Raw genomic sequence first — 17,003 nt, forward strand, 5'->3', positions numbered from 1 at the left:
AGCTCGGATTTAAGCAGGAGGAAACCATTATTATTGTTTTTAAAATCTGTTTTATTGACTTTTTATGCACAGACAAAAGGAAAAAGAAATTCCAGGACACAATAAACATCAAAGCATGTTCTTGAATATAGAATGACCCCCAGGGTATCCGACAATGCGCAGCCTCAAAAGCAGTACAATGTTGTAGTACCTGGAAGTGGGGAAAGCAAATAAGTTGGAACAGTCAGGGGAAAATTACAAAACACTCACCGCGGAGACCACACAATGATCTCCTATGGGCTATTCCCCACAAAACTGTCTATATAAAGTAAAGGAAAAAAAGAAAAGAAGGGAACGGAGGAAAAAATACAAATTACACACTCAAAGTCATCATGCCCCTAGAAGAAAGGCCAAAGCAAGTAATAATGAACAATTCGAAAAAGCAACTCGTGCCTATCAAACTATCATATGAAACTCACACATACAAACAAAAAAAGGGGAAAAAAAAGAAGAAGAAAAAAACACCTAACAACTGCCAGGGGACCATATGCTCCTAAATGGAAGAGAAAATAGACGTCCAATCTCCAGCTTAAGACGCGGGAGAGGAAGGGAGGAAAGGGGGGCTGAAGGGGGTGGCGCAGTGCCCTTCGCTAATCGGGAAAGGGGGGGAGGTTGGATCTCCCAGTACCCAGCTCCCAGAACACTCTAGACCGTAGACTCCGGCGAGGAGGATACCACAGGATGGTCCGGCATGTGGCGTGCCTCCCAGGCCCTAAGGATATCCCCCCACGGTTCCGCATACGGCCGGAGTCGCTTGGTGATCCTGTCTTCCGCAATCAGGGCCCGCTCCTCAGCCCTAGCCCAACGTGTAACATCAGCCTCCCACAAGGGGGGGATGTTCAGACTTCCAGCCAAGCGCTATCCGTCGTTTAGCTAACAGAAAGACCAGATCAACAAACCTATGTCCCAACTTACGGGCTTTAGGCCTCGGGAAAAGGCCTAACAGGCAAACCTCAGGAGCACACGCCAGAGCACCTTATTAACCACATCCAATACTCCAACCCAGCAGGCAGATAGCTGCGGGCAGGACCAAATCATGTGGTCGAAGTCCGCATCTTCCAAGAGGCACCTGGCACAGGACATATCCACCCTATTATAGACCACATTCAGCCTGTGCGGGGTAAGATATGTTCGATGGAGTATGTTAAATTGGAGGACTTTAAAAGCCGTATTCCACAAGACTTTCTTGTGGCCCTTCAGGATTTTCTGCCACTTCTTGTCCTATAGACTCCTATGGAGTGTCCCTTCCCAACGCTCCCTGAGGCCCGATAGAGGACTCCAGCTCAACTCCAATAGTGCAAGGTAGAGCCAGCGCACCAAGTGACCCGCTGAACCCAACGTCACCACCGCATGGAGGGCCGGGTGGGTCTCGGGTTCCACCGTGCCGTCCCCCCCACAGCGCTCGCATTGCCCCTCTTATCTTGTGATAGTTGAAGAATTGCCCAGCCGGGAGTTCGTGATACTCTAAAAAATCCCCCAGAGGGAGCAGTTCCCCATCTCTGTAACAATCTCCGACTGTCGACACACCGGCTTCCTCCCAACCCACCAGTTGGCGCCGCGGTAGCGGGGGGCCCATACCAGATTGAGGGAGACACGCCAGCAGGAGACTAGGAGTGGATAACAATTTAGTTCTGGAACGCGTCGTACACCTATCCCAGCATCGCACCTCCACAGAAAGCAACAGGCCCACTGGGGAAAGTTTCTGGCGCCTACAAAGAAGCCTGGGAAAGAGCTAAGTCTGCACAGCACCTGCTGGAAGCGGCAGTGTGGCCAGATCCCTGCCATCCAGCCATCTGGCTAGCCACTGCAGCTGCCCCGCGAGATAATAGGTTTCAAAGTCCGGGGCCCCCAGACCACCATCCACAAGCGGGAGCCGCAGCATCTGCAAAGAAACTCTATTGCGGCCGCCATCCCATACTAGATCTCTCAGGAGACCGTCCAACAGTTTGAACCAGGATCGTGGAATCAGCACTGGAAGATTGACAAAATAATATAGTAAGCGGGGCAGGACCACCATTTTAGATAACGCCACTCTGGCCATGATGGGCAACTTAAGAGTGCGCCAAAAGGCCACGTGGCCCCGAAGCGGCCGGAGGGCGCCCCCAAGATTCCCTTCGAAGTCAGCCTGTGCATGGTAGACTCGTATCCCCAAATATTTAAACGATAGCGGCGCCCATTCGATAGTAGTCGGCAAGGACAATGGTCTATCCACGGAGGGGTGCAGTGGGAACACAAAGGTTTTCTTCCCGTTGACCCGCAGGCCTGAGTAATTGGCGAATTCCTCCAGGATGGTTAAGATAGGGCAGACCCCCAGATTGCCATCACGAAGATAAATCAAGACATCATCCGCATACAGTGAAATAATGTGGTGGGCCCCACCCAGAGCGGAGGAAACCATTATTTCTGCCATTTATGGGCTGCCAAAAATACATAAAAGTATAGAAAGTCCCCCCCCCCCCCTTAGACCAATTGTTTCATGTTTTGGCTCACTTATAGAACCTCTCAGTAAATACTTTGACAATTTTCTCAAACCCCTAGTCAGTATGCAGAGGTCCTATATAAAGGACTCAGCTCATAGGATTTCAAAGACTGAGGGTTTAGAGTTTGACAAGGATAGGGAGTTTCTTGTCACCCTAGACATCGAGGCCCTATATACCAACATTCTACAGGACAATACCGTCGGTGTTATATATCGGACCCTCTGCCCTCGGAAACCCACTCCCCCGACGAACCACGCCGGGAACCTCAGCATAATTCTAGACTTCTCCCTCACCATGACTCGCCAGGTCAACGCCGTCACCTCCACCTGTTTAATCACCCTCCGCATCATCCGCAAGACTTTCAAGTGGATCCCACCCGAAGCCAGAACCGTCACCCACGCACTCATTACCAGCAGATTGGACTACGGGAACGCACTCTACGCGGAAATCAACAAAGTCCTGCTACAGAAACTCCAGACCATCCAAAACACCGCAGCCAGAATCGTTCTTGGCACCCCACGACATGAGCACATGACCCAACACCTGCAAGACCTCCACTGGCTCCCCGCCGAGAAGAGAGTAACTTTCAAGATACTCACCCATGCCTACAAATCCCTCCTCAACATCGGACCAAAATACCTCAACAAAAGAATCTCTTTCCACGCACCCAATAGAAAACCTCCGCTCCGCCGACCTTGCCCTAGCAACGACCCCACGCATGCGCAGAACAAGAGCCGGGGGAAGAGCCTTCTCCTACGTCGCAGCCAAAGCCTGGAACGAACTCCCAGCCAACATCAGATACTCCCCCACCCTGCACACCTTCAGGAAGAGCCTCAAGACCTGGCTTTTCGGCTGACCAAGAGCTGCACCCCCCAGTGCCTTGAGACTCTCACAGGTGAGTAGCATGCTTTATAAACCCCCTGATTGATTGATCTTGGAAGATTCCAGGATACCGTGAGTCAACAATCTGTTTCTAGTATCTTGTGTTAGGATGATCCTTAAAAACAATATTTTCCTATTCAAGAATTACATTTTTCTATAACTAAAATGGACCAGCATGGAAGCCACCTATACCCCAAGTCTGGCCTGTCTAATTGTAGGGAAGTTTGAACAGAAGTACGAGTTACTTACCTTCGGTAACGATGTATCTGGTAGAGACAATGCTCGCCGCAGATTCCTTCACGTAGAATTATCCCCAGGCGTGAGACTGGATCCGGAAAACTTTTTGCCCAGCATCCCTGCGCGCCGGGGGGACAGCACCACGCGACTCCGCTCGTCCGTGCACGTGAGTTCAGCGAGGTCACATAAGTCCCACCCCGGCGCACCTACGTCAGTTTTCTTCGGAGATCTTTTCCGCGCCACAATGCGGAGCCAGCAGACAAAACTGTGAGAGTATAGGAACAGTGTGCGAAAGAGCAGAAAAAGGGATGGTGAGGAACAACACCATAAAGAGCAGTGCCCAGCACTGCCATACCCAAATGCAGGGAAAGAATAAAGAACAGGGCAGCAACCCTGCCAGTACAGAGACAGACCCCCCCCCCCTTGAGACAAGGGACATATGTAAAAATGTCACGATAACATGCAACAGGACTACAACCCCAACCAAGGACAAGGAAGGGGAGCCAGTCGAGGACACACAGGGAACGACAAAACTCCAAGACATCCCCATCACAGAGTGAGACAACCCCCATCAGGAACAAGGGCAGAGGCAGAGCCAAAAGACCCCAACCACAAGGATCGCAAAGAGCCAGAAGTATCAACAAACCTATCCTCCCAGGTGACAACGGGGAGGAAAAAGCCCAACAGAAAGAGGGAAAGAATGTACAAGCCACCCACGGGGAAGCGAGTGCAAAAGACCAAATCACAAGCCCTCGCAGAACAGGGAGGAAGGGCGGGCCGTGAAGGAATCTGCGGCTAGGATCGTCTCTACCAGATACATTGTTACCGAAGGAGGGTCTGCGAGAGGACCCCACCCACCTGGGCAGAACAGAGGACCGCCCAGGGGCCGAGTCCAAAAACAGGACGAGGAGCCCCGTCCCCCAGGCAAAGGGGAAACGAAGAGAAGAAGAAGATAGCCTGTCCTCAATCAGCAGAGGAAACAAGGCAAGGCACAAAGAGGCCAAATACTCCACGCCCACGTGAGGCAACAAAACCTCCGCCCAAGGCCAAGGCAAAGAAAGGAGCACCGAAGGAGAAGAGCAACATAGAGACTCCAAGGAGAAGAGGCAGAGCATAGACAATCCCGAACAGGATGGCGCCGAAGGAGAAGAGCAACCTAGAGACTCCAAGGAGAAGAGGCAGAGCAAAGGCAATCCCAGAAAGGATGGCACCGACAGCAAGAAGCAGGCAGGAGCCGAAAAGGGGAACTCAAGGTCACCGAGGAAGAATCGTCCAACGCCCCGCAGGTACAAACTGCACCCACAAGACGGTCCAGAAGCCAGGGACCATCCCCACCACAGGGAGAAGAGGCAGGACCGAATGCAAGGCCCACTGTACGCAGTGGAGAAGGCAGGCTGACAGTCCCACTAAAGCCCCAAGAAGGCACAATGGTGCAGAAAGAACAAGAGGGCGGCACTGGCAAGCTCCGCCAGAAGCCAGGGACACCACAGAACGAAACACTAAGGTGAAGAAGAAGGTTGCATCTGCAACATACCATAACGCAACATACCATAACGCCCGCAGGCGACCACAACTCCCCAGCACATACCAGGGCTATAGAACAGCCAACCCTGCCCCACATAGGGCATGTCATATCCCAAGACATGGGAACCTCTTAGGAAGAAACCTCTGCAGAAGAGGACAACCAAAAAAGACCTGCAGCAAAAAAAAACGCTAGAGGCCTATCAAGCAGCCAGAGGGGAAACGCAGAAGGCTCAATCTCAGGCCCCGCATGGTGTAAAAAAACCCAAAGGAAAAACACACAGTCAAAAAGGGCTGGCCAGCAGCCAGCAGAACCACAACCTCAGCCAGACAACTGGGGCGACCCGCACCAACGGAAGAACAGCTCCAAGAACCAGATCAACACGCAGGTCACTAAGGAGGAGAAGGAGGGGGAGGAGGTGGAGGACGAAGCCCCGCCAAGAACCTCTGGATGGCTGAGTCCGCAGGGGCGTAGAACAAAAGAGCACCATCGAAGGGAAGGTCAACCAGCCGTTCTCGAACATTCTCTGGGAACACACTGTCCCGAAGCCAGGCATGGCGGTGAAGGGCAACCGAAGAGGACATGGCACAGCAAAGCACCTCCGAAATGTCCAGAGCGGAGCGAAGGATAAACGCCGCCAGCTCCCGACCATCCAAGACATGGTGTCTCAAATCCACACAGACACCCTCCTGAGAAGCGGCAGACAAATGGGATTCCGCCGAGTCCCACAAGCAAGAAGTGGCCCTAGCCAAAACACACAGCGTGTTAAGGGCCCGCAGAGCCGCACTGGTGGAGGCAAACATATTGCGCCCCCAGGAGTCCAGGCAGCGGGCCTCCCGTGACGGAGGAGACAACAGCAGCGGCAAAGCAGGAAAGGCAGACTGCAAAAGGGGCCAAGCAAAAAACACAAGTCACTCTACCCCTATGCTTAAAAAGTACTACGTATCATATTTTTATTAAATCCCCAAAGGGTATGGCACTCAAGAAAAAGAAAGAGGGTGTTGTGACGAAATAACAAAAGAAAGATAAAGAAACAATACAAGTGCAGCAAAATATAAAGATGATCACAATAAATAGAAAAAAGTTTCCTTTTTATTTAGAAACATATTATCATAAGCATTAGATTGCTCGCTTATGTATTTTTTATATCAAAATCAATAATACATAGGACATACACAAAATTATTCACAAAACAAAAAAATATAATGCAAAAATAAGCCACAGAAAACAGGTTCCCAGGCAGGGGGGGGGAAAAAAAGGGAAAATATGAAAAAGGGGGGACGATTTTCAATCAGAGGACAAACACTCAACTTCAAACAGCTCACATTCAAACATCATTCCAAAAAATCATTCAACATTGGCCAAACAGCCATTAAAGGGCCCATTCCCAGAGAGGTGATCACAGGGAAGTCTAGCAATAGGACAAGATGGTAACAGTGAGCTAGAAATCAAGCTATATGGAGAGTCTCAAGGGCGGGAATTACAGGCCCAAAGAAAAACGCCGACGCGCGTTTCGGTGAAACACACTCCAAACCAGGAGTACCACCTTCCTCAGGGCGTAGCAGACAAACCCCCACACACAGGCTGGGACCTGTGTATGTGAAAAGTGATAATCAAAGAAGAAAGATGCAGATCCATGCAAAATGAAGAAACCCTTTGGTATCGCTCTCTAGATTAAAGAGCCGTCGACCGTGTATCGGTGAAACCATTCATGTATTTTGGGAACACACCGATCCGCCAGCAAAACTCTTGTGATTGTATCATACACACTCGGATCGGGGAAGTCTCCACAAGCGATGAAGACGGAGTCTGGATTCAGACGGGCCTTTCCTAGATGAAATAAGGGCTATCAAATGCGTAAACGGATAAGTCAGGATTTCTTTAGGTATGAACAATCCAACACTAGGGTAGCTGAAAGGGATACAATGTCAGCGTACTCGATAAAGGCGGTCCGGTCGGCAAAAGCTTTTCGCGGGAAAAGATCCCCCATATCTCTACCCATATTGTGCTGTTTGGGGGTGCCCCTTGTTCTTTGGATAAGACTGCAAAAGGGGGCCTCTGGTCGAAGGGTGAAGAGAAAGGCACACCGGATCACGCGGTGCTGGATGGTGGTGGTGCAGAAGGTGCTGGGGCACCGGGTCCCCTGTGGCGGGACGGCCCCAAGTCCCCAAGAGAGAAGAGTGGAGTGAACCCTCGAAGGGAAGCAACAGTTCCCTACCACAAGAGCCCTGATAGAGAACTTCCAGAAGTTGATCTGCGGGGAAATGGGTAGCTGGATCATCCATGTGTAAAATTCCCACAGCCGTGGAAACAGCGCGGGCGAAAACCGCACCCGCCTCCGTGGGGCCAGCGGAGGCGAAAGCAGCTCCTCGTTAGGTGACGGCTGCAAGCTAAGGCGGCCATTCCCCAAGCCAACCGGGGGAAGGAAGGGCCAAGGCCGAAAGGAGGGAACAGGGACCAAAGAGTGGGGGACTTGCGACTCCTCCGGCTAAGACCGCGGTCGTGGAGACGGCGAGGAGCCGCCTTTAGACGACATCGGGGTAAAAGCCACGACACGGCGGCCCGTCTCCGGCGAGGATGACACCAGCAACCGCCGAACCTCTGGAGAAGAGGAGGCGTCCGAAGACGAGTCAATGACCCGACGTCGGCCCGGCACCGAAGAGTCCGCAACCTGAGGCAGGACACCGTCGCCGACTGGTGCCAGAGGAGATGCCAGGGCGACCTCCGACACAGCACACGGCGCAGAAGACTGGAGGCAGCCGCTTGCGCGGTGGGGCGAGAAGGGCCCAGGGAGGGACAAGGAGACCCCGCCAGGCGTGACCTGTGACAGACCCCTGTGGCGCCGCCAGTAGCTGCCGGCGCCGTAGAGGCGTCACCTCGGCCTCGGACAAGGCTGCCGCCCGTCCCGAGGAGCGAGAAGGGCTCAGGCGAGAAGGGCCCTCTGCCGACTCCTGCGGCGCCGCCAGGGCCAGCAGCCGCCGGCACCGTGGCGGCACCACCTCGGTCTCGGACAATGCCGCCGCCCGTCCCGAGGACCGAGAAGGGCTCGGGGTGCGACCCGAACCCTGGCGACCTCCCGCGACACCACAGGGACTCCCGCGGAAGTTTGCGGCGAAGCAGTGGCGCTGTGGTCCAAAGGAGGGACCCCCGAAGGGCCGCACCCCAACAGCACCACATCCTCAGAGCCTGGATCCGAACCAGTCGGCGCCGGGGCCGGAGCCGCTGGCAACGCCAAGGAGGGCCCCGCACACTGCAAGGGATCCGCTGACATCCCAGGAGGGTAAGGAGGAGGAGGAGGAGAAGTCAGTGAGGCCTGCAAAGCCACCGCATATGTCTCCTTCTGGGCTCTGGTCGCCGCGGGGCTGCACCACCCGCGGAGAGCCCATGCCCCCGACAGGCCGGAACCCAACCCTCGGGGATAAACTGTGACACTTACCAAGAGGTGAGCGACGCACTTGCGACCTGGGAGAAGATCGAAGTCGGCAAGGGAAGCCGCGGGTCCGAGAACCCTCCTCAGGGGCCGGGCGAGAGGACGACGCTGACCTGGACACACAAGCCGAAAGAAGTTTCATCCGGCGCTCACGCCGGGACTTTGGCTTCATCTGCTGGCACGCCTCACAATCAGTGGAGTCGTGGTGCTCCCCCAAACACCACATACAGATGGGATGAGGATCCGTTGCCAACATGAGGCGGCCACACGACCAACAAGTTTTAAAGCCCGAAGAAATTCGCACTGTTCCCACACACGCAGCAATAGCATAAAGGAAAGGCCTAAACAGGCCCAGAGCACAAACCGGATCCGCGCTGCACGCGGAAAAGGAAAAAACTGACGTAGGCGCGCCGAGGTGGGACTTATATGACCTCACTGACGTCACGTGCGTGGACGACGCCTGGGCAGAGTCACGTGGTGCCGTCCCCCCGGCGGGCAGGGATGCTGGGCAAAAAGTTTTCCGGATCCAGTCTCACGCCTGGAGATAATTCTACGTGAAGGAATCTGCGGCTAGAAGTCTCTATCAGATACAGGTCTATGATGAGGTGGCTCCCTTCTTCGAAAATGTCAAACATTGGTCACGCATTATTGATGACATTTTCTTTGTGTGGAGAGGCACAGACGAAGACTTAGTGGACTATATTTCCTAGTTAAATCTGGGAGACATCAATCTACATTTGACTGCTACTATAAGCAGGACAAAATGTGACTTTTTAGCTCTCACTATAAAAGAAGCGGATGGGAACCTAGAGGTGGAACCTTTTTGTAAACCAACGGACAAAAATACATTATTACATTATTCCAGCTACCACCCCAGAAGCCAGCGGGACAATATACTGTTTGCACAATTCCTGTACCTCCATAACTGATTTTGACAGGTATGCCAATTCTCTAAAAAATAAACTCAAAGATAGAGGGTACCCTAATAAATTGATAAAACACTCATACAAACGGGATAGATATTACAATATGGACAGCATGTTTTCTAATTAAAACAATAAACAATCTATGGACAAGCTGGTCTTTGTTAGTAATTTCTCTGGTATTAATAACAGGATAAAATAAAAAAATTGTTCAACCGGAACTGGACAATCTTGAATAGTGAAAAGGGTAGGAAAATAGAAACACCACTGTTTGCTTTTAGGCGCAATAGAAATCTTAGGAACACTCTAGTCGACACTTATACAGAGAGAAAATCACGTATTAAAGCTGGCGTGGATGGAAAAAGTAGAATAGTGGGCAACTTCAGTTGTGGCAATTGTAGTATTTGCCAACATTGTATTAGGAACCTTAAGGTTTCCTGCCATGGGGTTTCCCATGAGATTTTGTTCTTCGCCAATTGTTGCAGTAAAAATATAGTTTTTCTAATTATGTGCCCCTGTAGAAATGGTTATATTGGTGAAACTGCAAGTGATTGAGACTTAGTTAATAAACATAAGTCAGCCATCAGGACAGGTAATATTTCAGCTCCCTTAGTAGACCATTTTTGTGAGGCTAGACATAGTGGTGGCAAGCTGAACAACGGAAGAAAGCTGAGAGAACAATTTTACATTTCAAAATTCAACTCCATTAGGTTAGGTCTTAATAACAGAGAAGAATGGGAACGCCTCACTTGTCTGAAATAAGGCCACTATGGGGAACACTGGGGTTCTGGTTCTCCCTTTACAGTTAGGTAGTGGAAATACTGTAGGAGCACACTGGATTATGGGTGACTACTTTAATAATTATTTTTTTAATTCTTTTTATTAGGTAAACAGGTCAATCCATCCAGATACACAATGAACATCAAGTGATCATGTTTTACATAGCCTCCGTTTCGGGTAGAGCAACAATACACAGTTGTGTTGGAGGGCACATACTTCAATCATATCATTACATTGCACCTATTAATATTTTTTACTTTCCCTAGTCAGTTTTCCTACTCCCCCACCGTAACTAGGATCAGTACTTTTCCCATGGGCTTCTTTGGGCAACCTCTACTCTTGTAAACTACTTGTTTTGCCAGTCGGCACCAGTCCATGTCTGATATCCAGCCGGAGACTTTTGGTGGATCTCGTGCCGCCCCCCCCCCCCCTGCTGTGCAATGTTAAGTTTTGCCACCCGTGTCTGCGTGTGTGCTGGCCATCGATCTTCTCCCATGATCCTGAGCAAGAGCCAACGTGCCTCCGGTTGTATGCGAATCCCAAGAACATCTGACATTTCCCCAGCAACCCTCGTCCAGAAGCGTTGAACTCTGGGGCAGTCCCAAATGATATGGAAGAAAGTGCCGGCTTCACTAACTCCCTAACACACTGGTCCAAGATCGCCCTCCTGATCTTATGCTGAAGGGTACAGGGATAATACGCTCTGTGTAGGATTCTAAGCTGGATTAGGCGGAATCTCGCTCTTATGGCGATCTCTCTGGTGCTCTGAATTGCCTCTCGCCTGTCATCATCCTCTAGCAGTCCTAAGTCCATTTCCCAGGCTGCCCTGAGTGGACCCAGAGGATCAGGAAGGTTATTTATTAACTTCCTATATGTGAGGGAAATCGCCTTGTCAGGAATAGGGTCCAATAATACTCGGTCTTCTAAGGGGGAGTACTCAGGTAGTGACTCCCCTTCCCAGACTTGGCACCTCAGGGCATGTCTCAGCTGTAGGCATCTGTACTGTTCCTTATCTGTCAGTTAATATTCTGTTTGCAATTCCTTAAACGTACTCATCCTACCCTTACGCCATACATCCCCGAGGGTATCAATGACCATGAGGCTTCAGCTGTGGAATCCCTGTAGGCGGCCCACCTCTCTCAGCGCACTGCTGTGCCACAATGGGGTTTGCTGGGTGAGTTTGTCCTTCCATCCCAGAGCTTTGGTGGCAGGGTGCCATGCTCGTATTGCCACCTGTGTGTGTGTGTAGGAAGCAGTGCCCCCCCTTGTCCTTGGTAAAACGCCTTAAAGTACCCGGTGGCTCCCATAGCCTGACGGTCTACTCGATATGCAGGTTCGGAGCGTGGGGCAAAGCCCCAGCCACTGATGTTAAAGAGTTGGGATGCCAGGTTGTAGTTCTGGATGTCTGGGATAGCTAGCCCGCCCAAGTATGCCCCCGTTGAAGTTTGCGGAGCGCAATTCGCGGTGTCTCACTACCCCAAAACAGGTAACGCTGCTCCCACTCAATGGTTCGAAAGAAGGTGTCCGGGATCTTATATAGTATTTTTTGTAAAGAATAGAGTAATCGTGGGAGGGCCATCATTTTGAATAATACTGCTCTGCCCATAAGAGTGATAGGTAGTTGTCGCCAGTGGGGTGTGTCGTCGCGGAGTTGTGTCAATTGTGCATAAACGTTCAGGTGGAGGAACTCCTTGGGAGAGTGTGTTATCCACTTTCCCAGATACTTGAATTTATCGTGCTGTGTTAAGGTTGCGCAGTCTGAAGCGAGTGGAGGCAGCGCTCCAGAGAGATTAAAAATGAGGGATTTGTCCCAGTTGATCTGATAACCCGAGTATGTACCGAATAGTCAGATGATGTAAATAAGTCTATGAAATGTTTGCCTTGGTCTGCTTGCGTAGAGTAATATGTCGTCGGCGTACAACGAGATTCTTTCCACCCATTCCCCTCCATGTTTATGCCCCTCTTTATGGTATCCCCCCTGATCCAGGACGCCAATGGCTCAAGGGCGACTTTATTAATTATCTATTAAGAAGCAAGGACTGTATGGTGTTTGACATTTGATCCTGAGACTTAAGGACTCAACTCTCTATTGACTTGATTACACTTTCATGTTTCACAGGAATAATCATAACATATTGGTGCTATCTATATACCTTTGGCCTCATGTTTTGATGAATCAGGGGACTTCTCGTTTGAAATGTATTTATACTGAGAGTATACAAATAGTCATTGAGTTTTTCTTTAATAAGACTTATCCTGCACTACACCGTGGGGGACTTTTGATATAGTACGATACAGGATTTTCATAAGCCTGTGTGGAATCAGTGAATAATGGCGGCACAGGTTTAAAAATGGCTGCGACACAACGGCGGCTCCCTTGTAATTTTAGTAGACGATCTAGTTCTTTGGGCTATGTTGCTGTTTTATGTTTGTGACAGCAGGTTTAAATATTGTAGCAAGTTAAAGGATTTGAGATTATTGCATCTTGGAAGGATGGATCTATACTACTCAACACGGTAAGCAGAGGGTGCCGTTCTGGGGCGCATTTTGATCCTACGCTTTGTAACACGGATATAGTTACCCCATCTGGTCTCTATATTTATTGTTACTGCATACTTTGTATTTTTTAAATGGAGCTTGGCTGCCGAGTTTTCTTAACTTTGCCTCTGCACCCTAAACATAGAGACCATTAATCAGCACTAGCTGAATTACCAGTTTTCTGTTTAATCAAACACTGGTCCGAGTGTCTCGGCACTACTTTTATTACCGTCTGTTTCTGTAATTGAACACAGGCCCGAGTGTCTATAACTCTACCTCGACAACCCAGGAAAATTTAAAACAAACTTGTGTTGAAATAAGTATGGGTGTTTTTGTTCAATCCTAACGTAGCTCTAGAATAGAGTCACCAGTACCTGATTGGAAGGTCGGTGATACTTGATTTTAATCCTTCCATAAATAATAGGATTATTTCAAACAAGAGGGTTTGTTGTTTTATATGGGATCAGTACAGACAGTGGTGCATAGACACTAATTGTAACAGATGTTCTAAAAAAACCATGCCTGCCTAGTGCAGGAATATTCTTTATATTGGAATAGAGAAGTATTGTTCATAATATGGCCAAATATGTTTAGTGTTATCTTTTTCCATTATACCAATACAGGGTTTACATAGATTCCCACCTGGATACCCGACCGACCTGCCATTTATCCAGGACACATACCATTTAGCGGAAGGCAGTATTGTCCTCCATTTTGGTAAGGTTATTTATGCATTGGAAACCTCATTGGATGGGAACTTTGGTGTGGCCAAAAGATCAAATGAGGCGGAATAGCCCACAGTGTCTTGGGTGTTTTTTTGAGCTGACACGTCTAATTTATGTTTATAGGTTCCTTTTTTATGGTTGAAGATAAGATATTTGTGATTGAAACAATTCTGAATGTGATTTGTAATTCTGAACACTTCATCTCTGGAGATGGTTTTAAGTTTGGACCCCTGTGATGATTACATTTGTCTTACCATGTTATATATGACACTTTTTGATTATCATACTAAAAGGATTGTTTGACTTTCCTGTTATCCTATGTACAAAACATATTTCCTTTCAAGAGGCTGAGGCATTGTGTTCCTGTCCACACCTATGATTACACGTGGTTAGTTTTTTTTTTTTAAAGTAACAATCTTAACCACTCTTTTGAGTGTGGGGATTTGGATGGTTACATGAGGGTATGGCTTGGACATGAATGAATAGATGTTAGACTCTAAACATTACACCTATTGGTCAAGGGTGTGATGATGACCATAATATTATATAAGGGGAAACAACGGTTCCTGTGGACTCATAAAAAATGATTCAAGCAATATAATTTGCACAATCGCAATAAAAAGAGGGTAGAATAATGTCAGAGGGCAAGGAACCACCAACACATTTGTACAATTATGACTTGTTTTATAAACACAACAGACTTATTATATACATTGTTTAAATTTACAATAGAACAGATATTTGTGCACTGTGTCCCAAAGTGAAAAATGGAACCTAATCGTAAGTGACAGGGTGTATATTTATATACAAGGTTTCCATAAATCTTAAAAGGCGACCATTCTTGTATAATTTCTTTGTAAACAGCAACTGTATATAATAATACGCGCTGGGCAATGGTTCGCTCTTTCAGCTTGTCGACGGCGTTTCGACCCTCTATCAGTACGGGGTCTCCTCAGGACTAGTGATGCAGGGACATCTATAATGAAATAATAAGAGCAAAAGGCCCATGTACCGGCACAAATGCGAGAAATAAAAAAGGGGGGACATGGAGTGTGAATTACCTGGATTGCTTAATGCGCAGCCTTGTGAACTAGTGATGTGCCACAAGTGAGAAGTGAAAGGGTATTACTCACAAGAGGACCCGTCCGGGTACTGCCGGGGGGAAATGGGAGAGAAGGAGAGTGTGGTTAAGGGAAAGCGGAGAGACAGGGCAGGATATGTGATGCACTTTGATTCAAAAGGTACTCTTACCTCAGTGTGAGGAAAGGCTGGCAGTCAGGGGTACGGTTTGGCCAACTGGCTCTTTACATCAACTCGCTATAGCCATAGCGGTATGGTTAATCCCCGGTAAGTTCTGGAAACAGTGACAATGCACTGTGTAGGTCTATGGATTTAATAAAAGGGGAGGTTGGTTTCTAGAGAAGGCGGTGAGCGTAAGGTATTGCGCTCTTCAGTTATAGTTATTCTTACCTGGATGATATTCTGTGCGTGAAGAATCACAGCATCTGTATTCCCAAGCTGCGTGAGTTAGCTTCAAGGACAGTACAATGACAGTGATCGCTTTGGAAGACTGCTCCTTTATGCAGTGTTTCCCGCCTTTTTGCATTGAGAACCGGCAGGCCTTGCTAGGGATAGTGGAAAACACCGTTCAATCCGGTGCTCGGTATCCGTGAAGGATCCTTCAGGATCCTTAGCCAGAATTCCCTTGCTTTTTTAAGATTTCTCTTCTGAGCCTAGAATTCCCTATAGGATTCTTCACTTCAGCTCCAGAATTCTCATCTACACTAGCATTTTACTCACATGCCTTGTCTTTCCTTCTCTTACTCTTCATTTTAGTTTACTAAACATTGGCTTTCTGAATTGCAACCAGAGGCCCTTACTAGGTGATGCAGGTCGGAAGACTGAGCTGGATAACTTTTCACTCATATTATTGTGTTATCATGTGGCAGGAGTCGGTGGTTGAAGTGGTAGCCCTCAGGTCACAATTTCTCAGGCACAGAGAGAGGTCATGATAGATGAGGCTGTTGTAAGCATGCAGGGACGGTGGGGAACAACTGAGAAAGTGTTTCTAAATAGAAGTTGACTGCCATCCACACCTTAGCCTGCTCTTCATATATCAGACACAGCAACAAATGAAGCGGCAAAGAGAGAATGAATTCAGTCTCACTCTACATCTTTTACTATCAAGACTCTGCAGCATTGAGATTAGATGAAAAAAAAAAAAAAATGTGATATTGCGAAAGATTTACTAGTCTACTGTTCTTACCCACAGACACTTTCTTTCTTCTCTTGCTGCTGTGCTTAAGTGAGGCTTCCACCAATGGAAGAATTTCGGAGGGTCTGCCTAAAGGAGAAAAGTCATCAAAAAAGAAGTGTAAAAAACTATTTCCTCACTGTCAGAGCCTAGATATTACATGTACACACAGTTATATGAGTTAATGTTTAATATGGGCTTATAGTCAACGGCACCTTCCTTACAGGATTTAGGAAAAGGAATGGTGTAAGCATCAAGTATGAAGCGAGGTTTAATGGTGAATATGCCATTAGCAGGGTGAAAGTTACTGATTAATACGAAGGGTGTAAGGTTAGTAAATTGATTAATGAACTGTGGCTGGAAGGCAAGCTAGTGTTTAATTATCTTGTGTATTTTTTCGTAGCTATTTGTGTAGCACGAACCTTGCCCAGGAGGGCAGAAGAGTTCTTTACATAGGGCATTTATCAAGTCGAGTCTACTACATGAGTACAGACAATGTTTATGGAAGATCCGTGTCAATTATACTTATAAAGGTACAAGCAAAGACATGACTACATTCATGTCAACTGTCAAGCAGATGGAAAGCAGTGATAAACAGAAAGGAGGGTGTGAGGAAGGGATTTAAGTTCTGTCCAGAGGATGTGCTGGAGACCGGCCCAGATCAATTGAGAAGTCTTCTCAGACACTGGGGTCTTGTCTTTGACCCCCGTGGGGATCTCTAATTACAAGAGGTTCATCCTGCAGGTGAAGCTTAAGAGGGAAAAAACGTGTGATATGAACTTGACACATGTTGACAAAAGGAGCCAGTGGAGATTCACAGTGTGGGATAATGGGCTAACTTTGTGCTGGCAGTGATCAGGCGTGCAGCTGCAAGCAAGACAGCTTAAGGAGCAAGTGTGTAAGTTAGAAGATTTAATGAGCAGGCCTTGCTACAGCAATGCAGGAGAGAATCTTTAATGCACTATGTTCAGGGTGCTCTGTATGGGTATAGGAACTTGGTGTAACTTTGTGGCTTGCTTTAGATACAATGTAAAAAAAAAAAGATTTCCTAGGGAACAAAAATAATTATTGGGAATATTTGTCACTAAATATACATAATTTTAAACCACATGTCTTTTTTGCGATAATCCATGTTGTCTTTCTTGCCGGAAGTGCAAAAATGCACTTCAGTTTAAAAGCCCCTCGACAGATTA

At 48.2% G+C, this 17,003-nt stretch overlaps 1 protein-coding gene across 2 annotated transcripts in view; it reads right to left on the reverse strand.

Moving 5' to 3' along the window:
- The window catches only part of LOC146816450 (ATP-binding cassette sub-family C member 10-like), a 351,699-nt gene that overhangs the window by 188,420 nt on the left and 146,276 nt on the right, over positions 1 to 17,003 (reverse strand). For both annotated transcript variants that reach the window (XM_085610292.1, XM_085610293.1), the window contains exon 11: positions 15,823 to 15,900. In XM_085610292.1, coding sequence (XP_085466418.1) covers positions 15,823 to 15,900 — 78 coding nt within the window. The remainder of the gene's footprint in view (positions 1 to 15,822; positions 15,901 to 17,003) is intronic.

The sequence above is a fragment of the Triturus cristatus genome, chromosome 6, assembly GCF_964204655.1.
Source record: "Triturus cristatus chromosome 6, aTriCri1.1, whole genome shotgun sequence".
Lineage (NCBI taxonomy): Eukaryota > Metazoa > Chordata > Amphibia > Caudata > Salamandridae > Triturus > Triturus cristatus.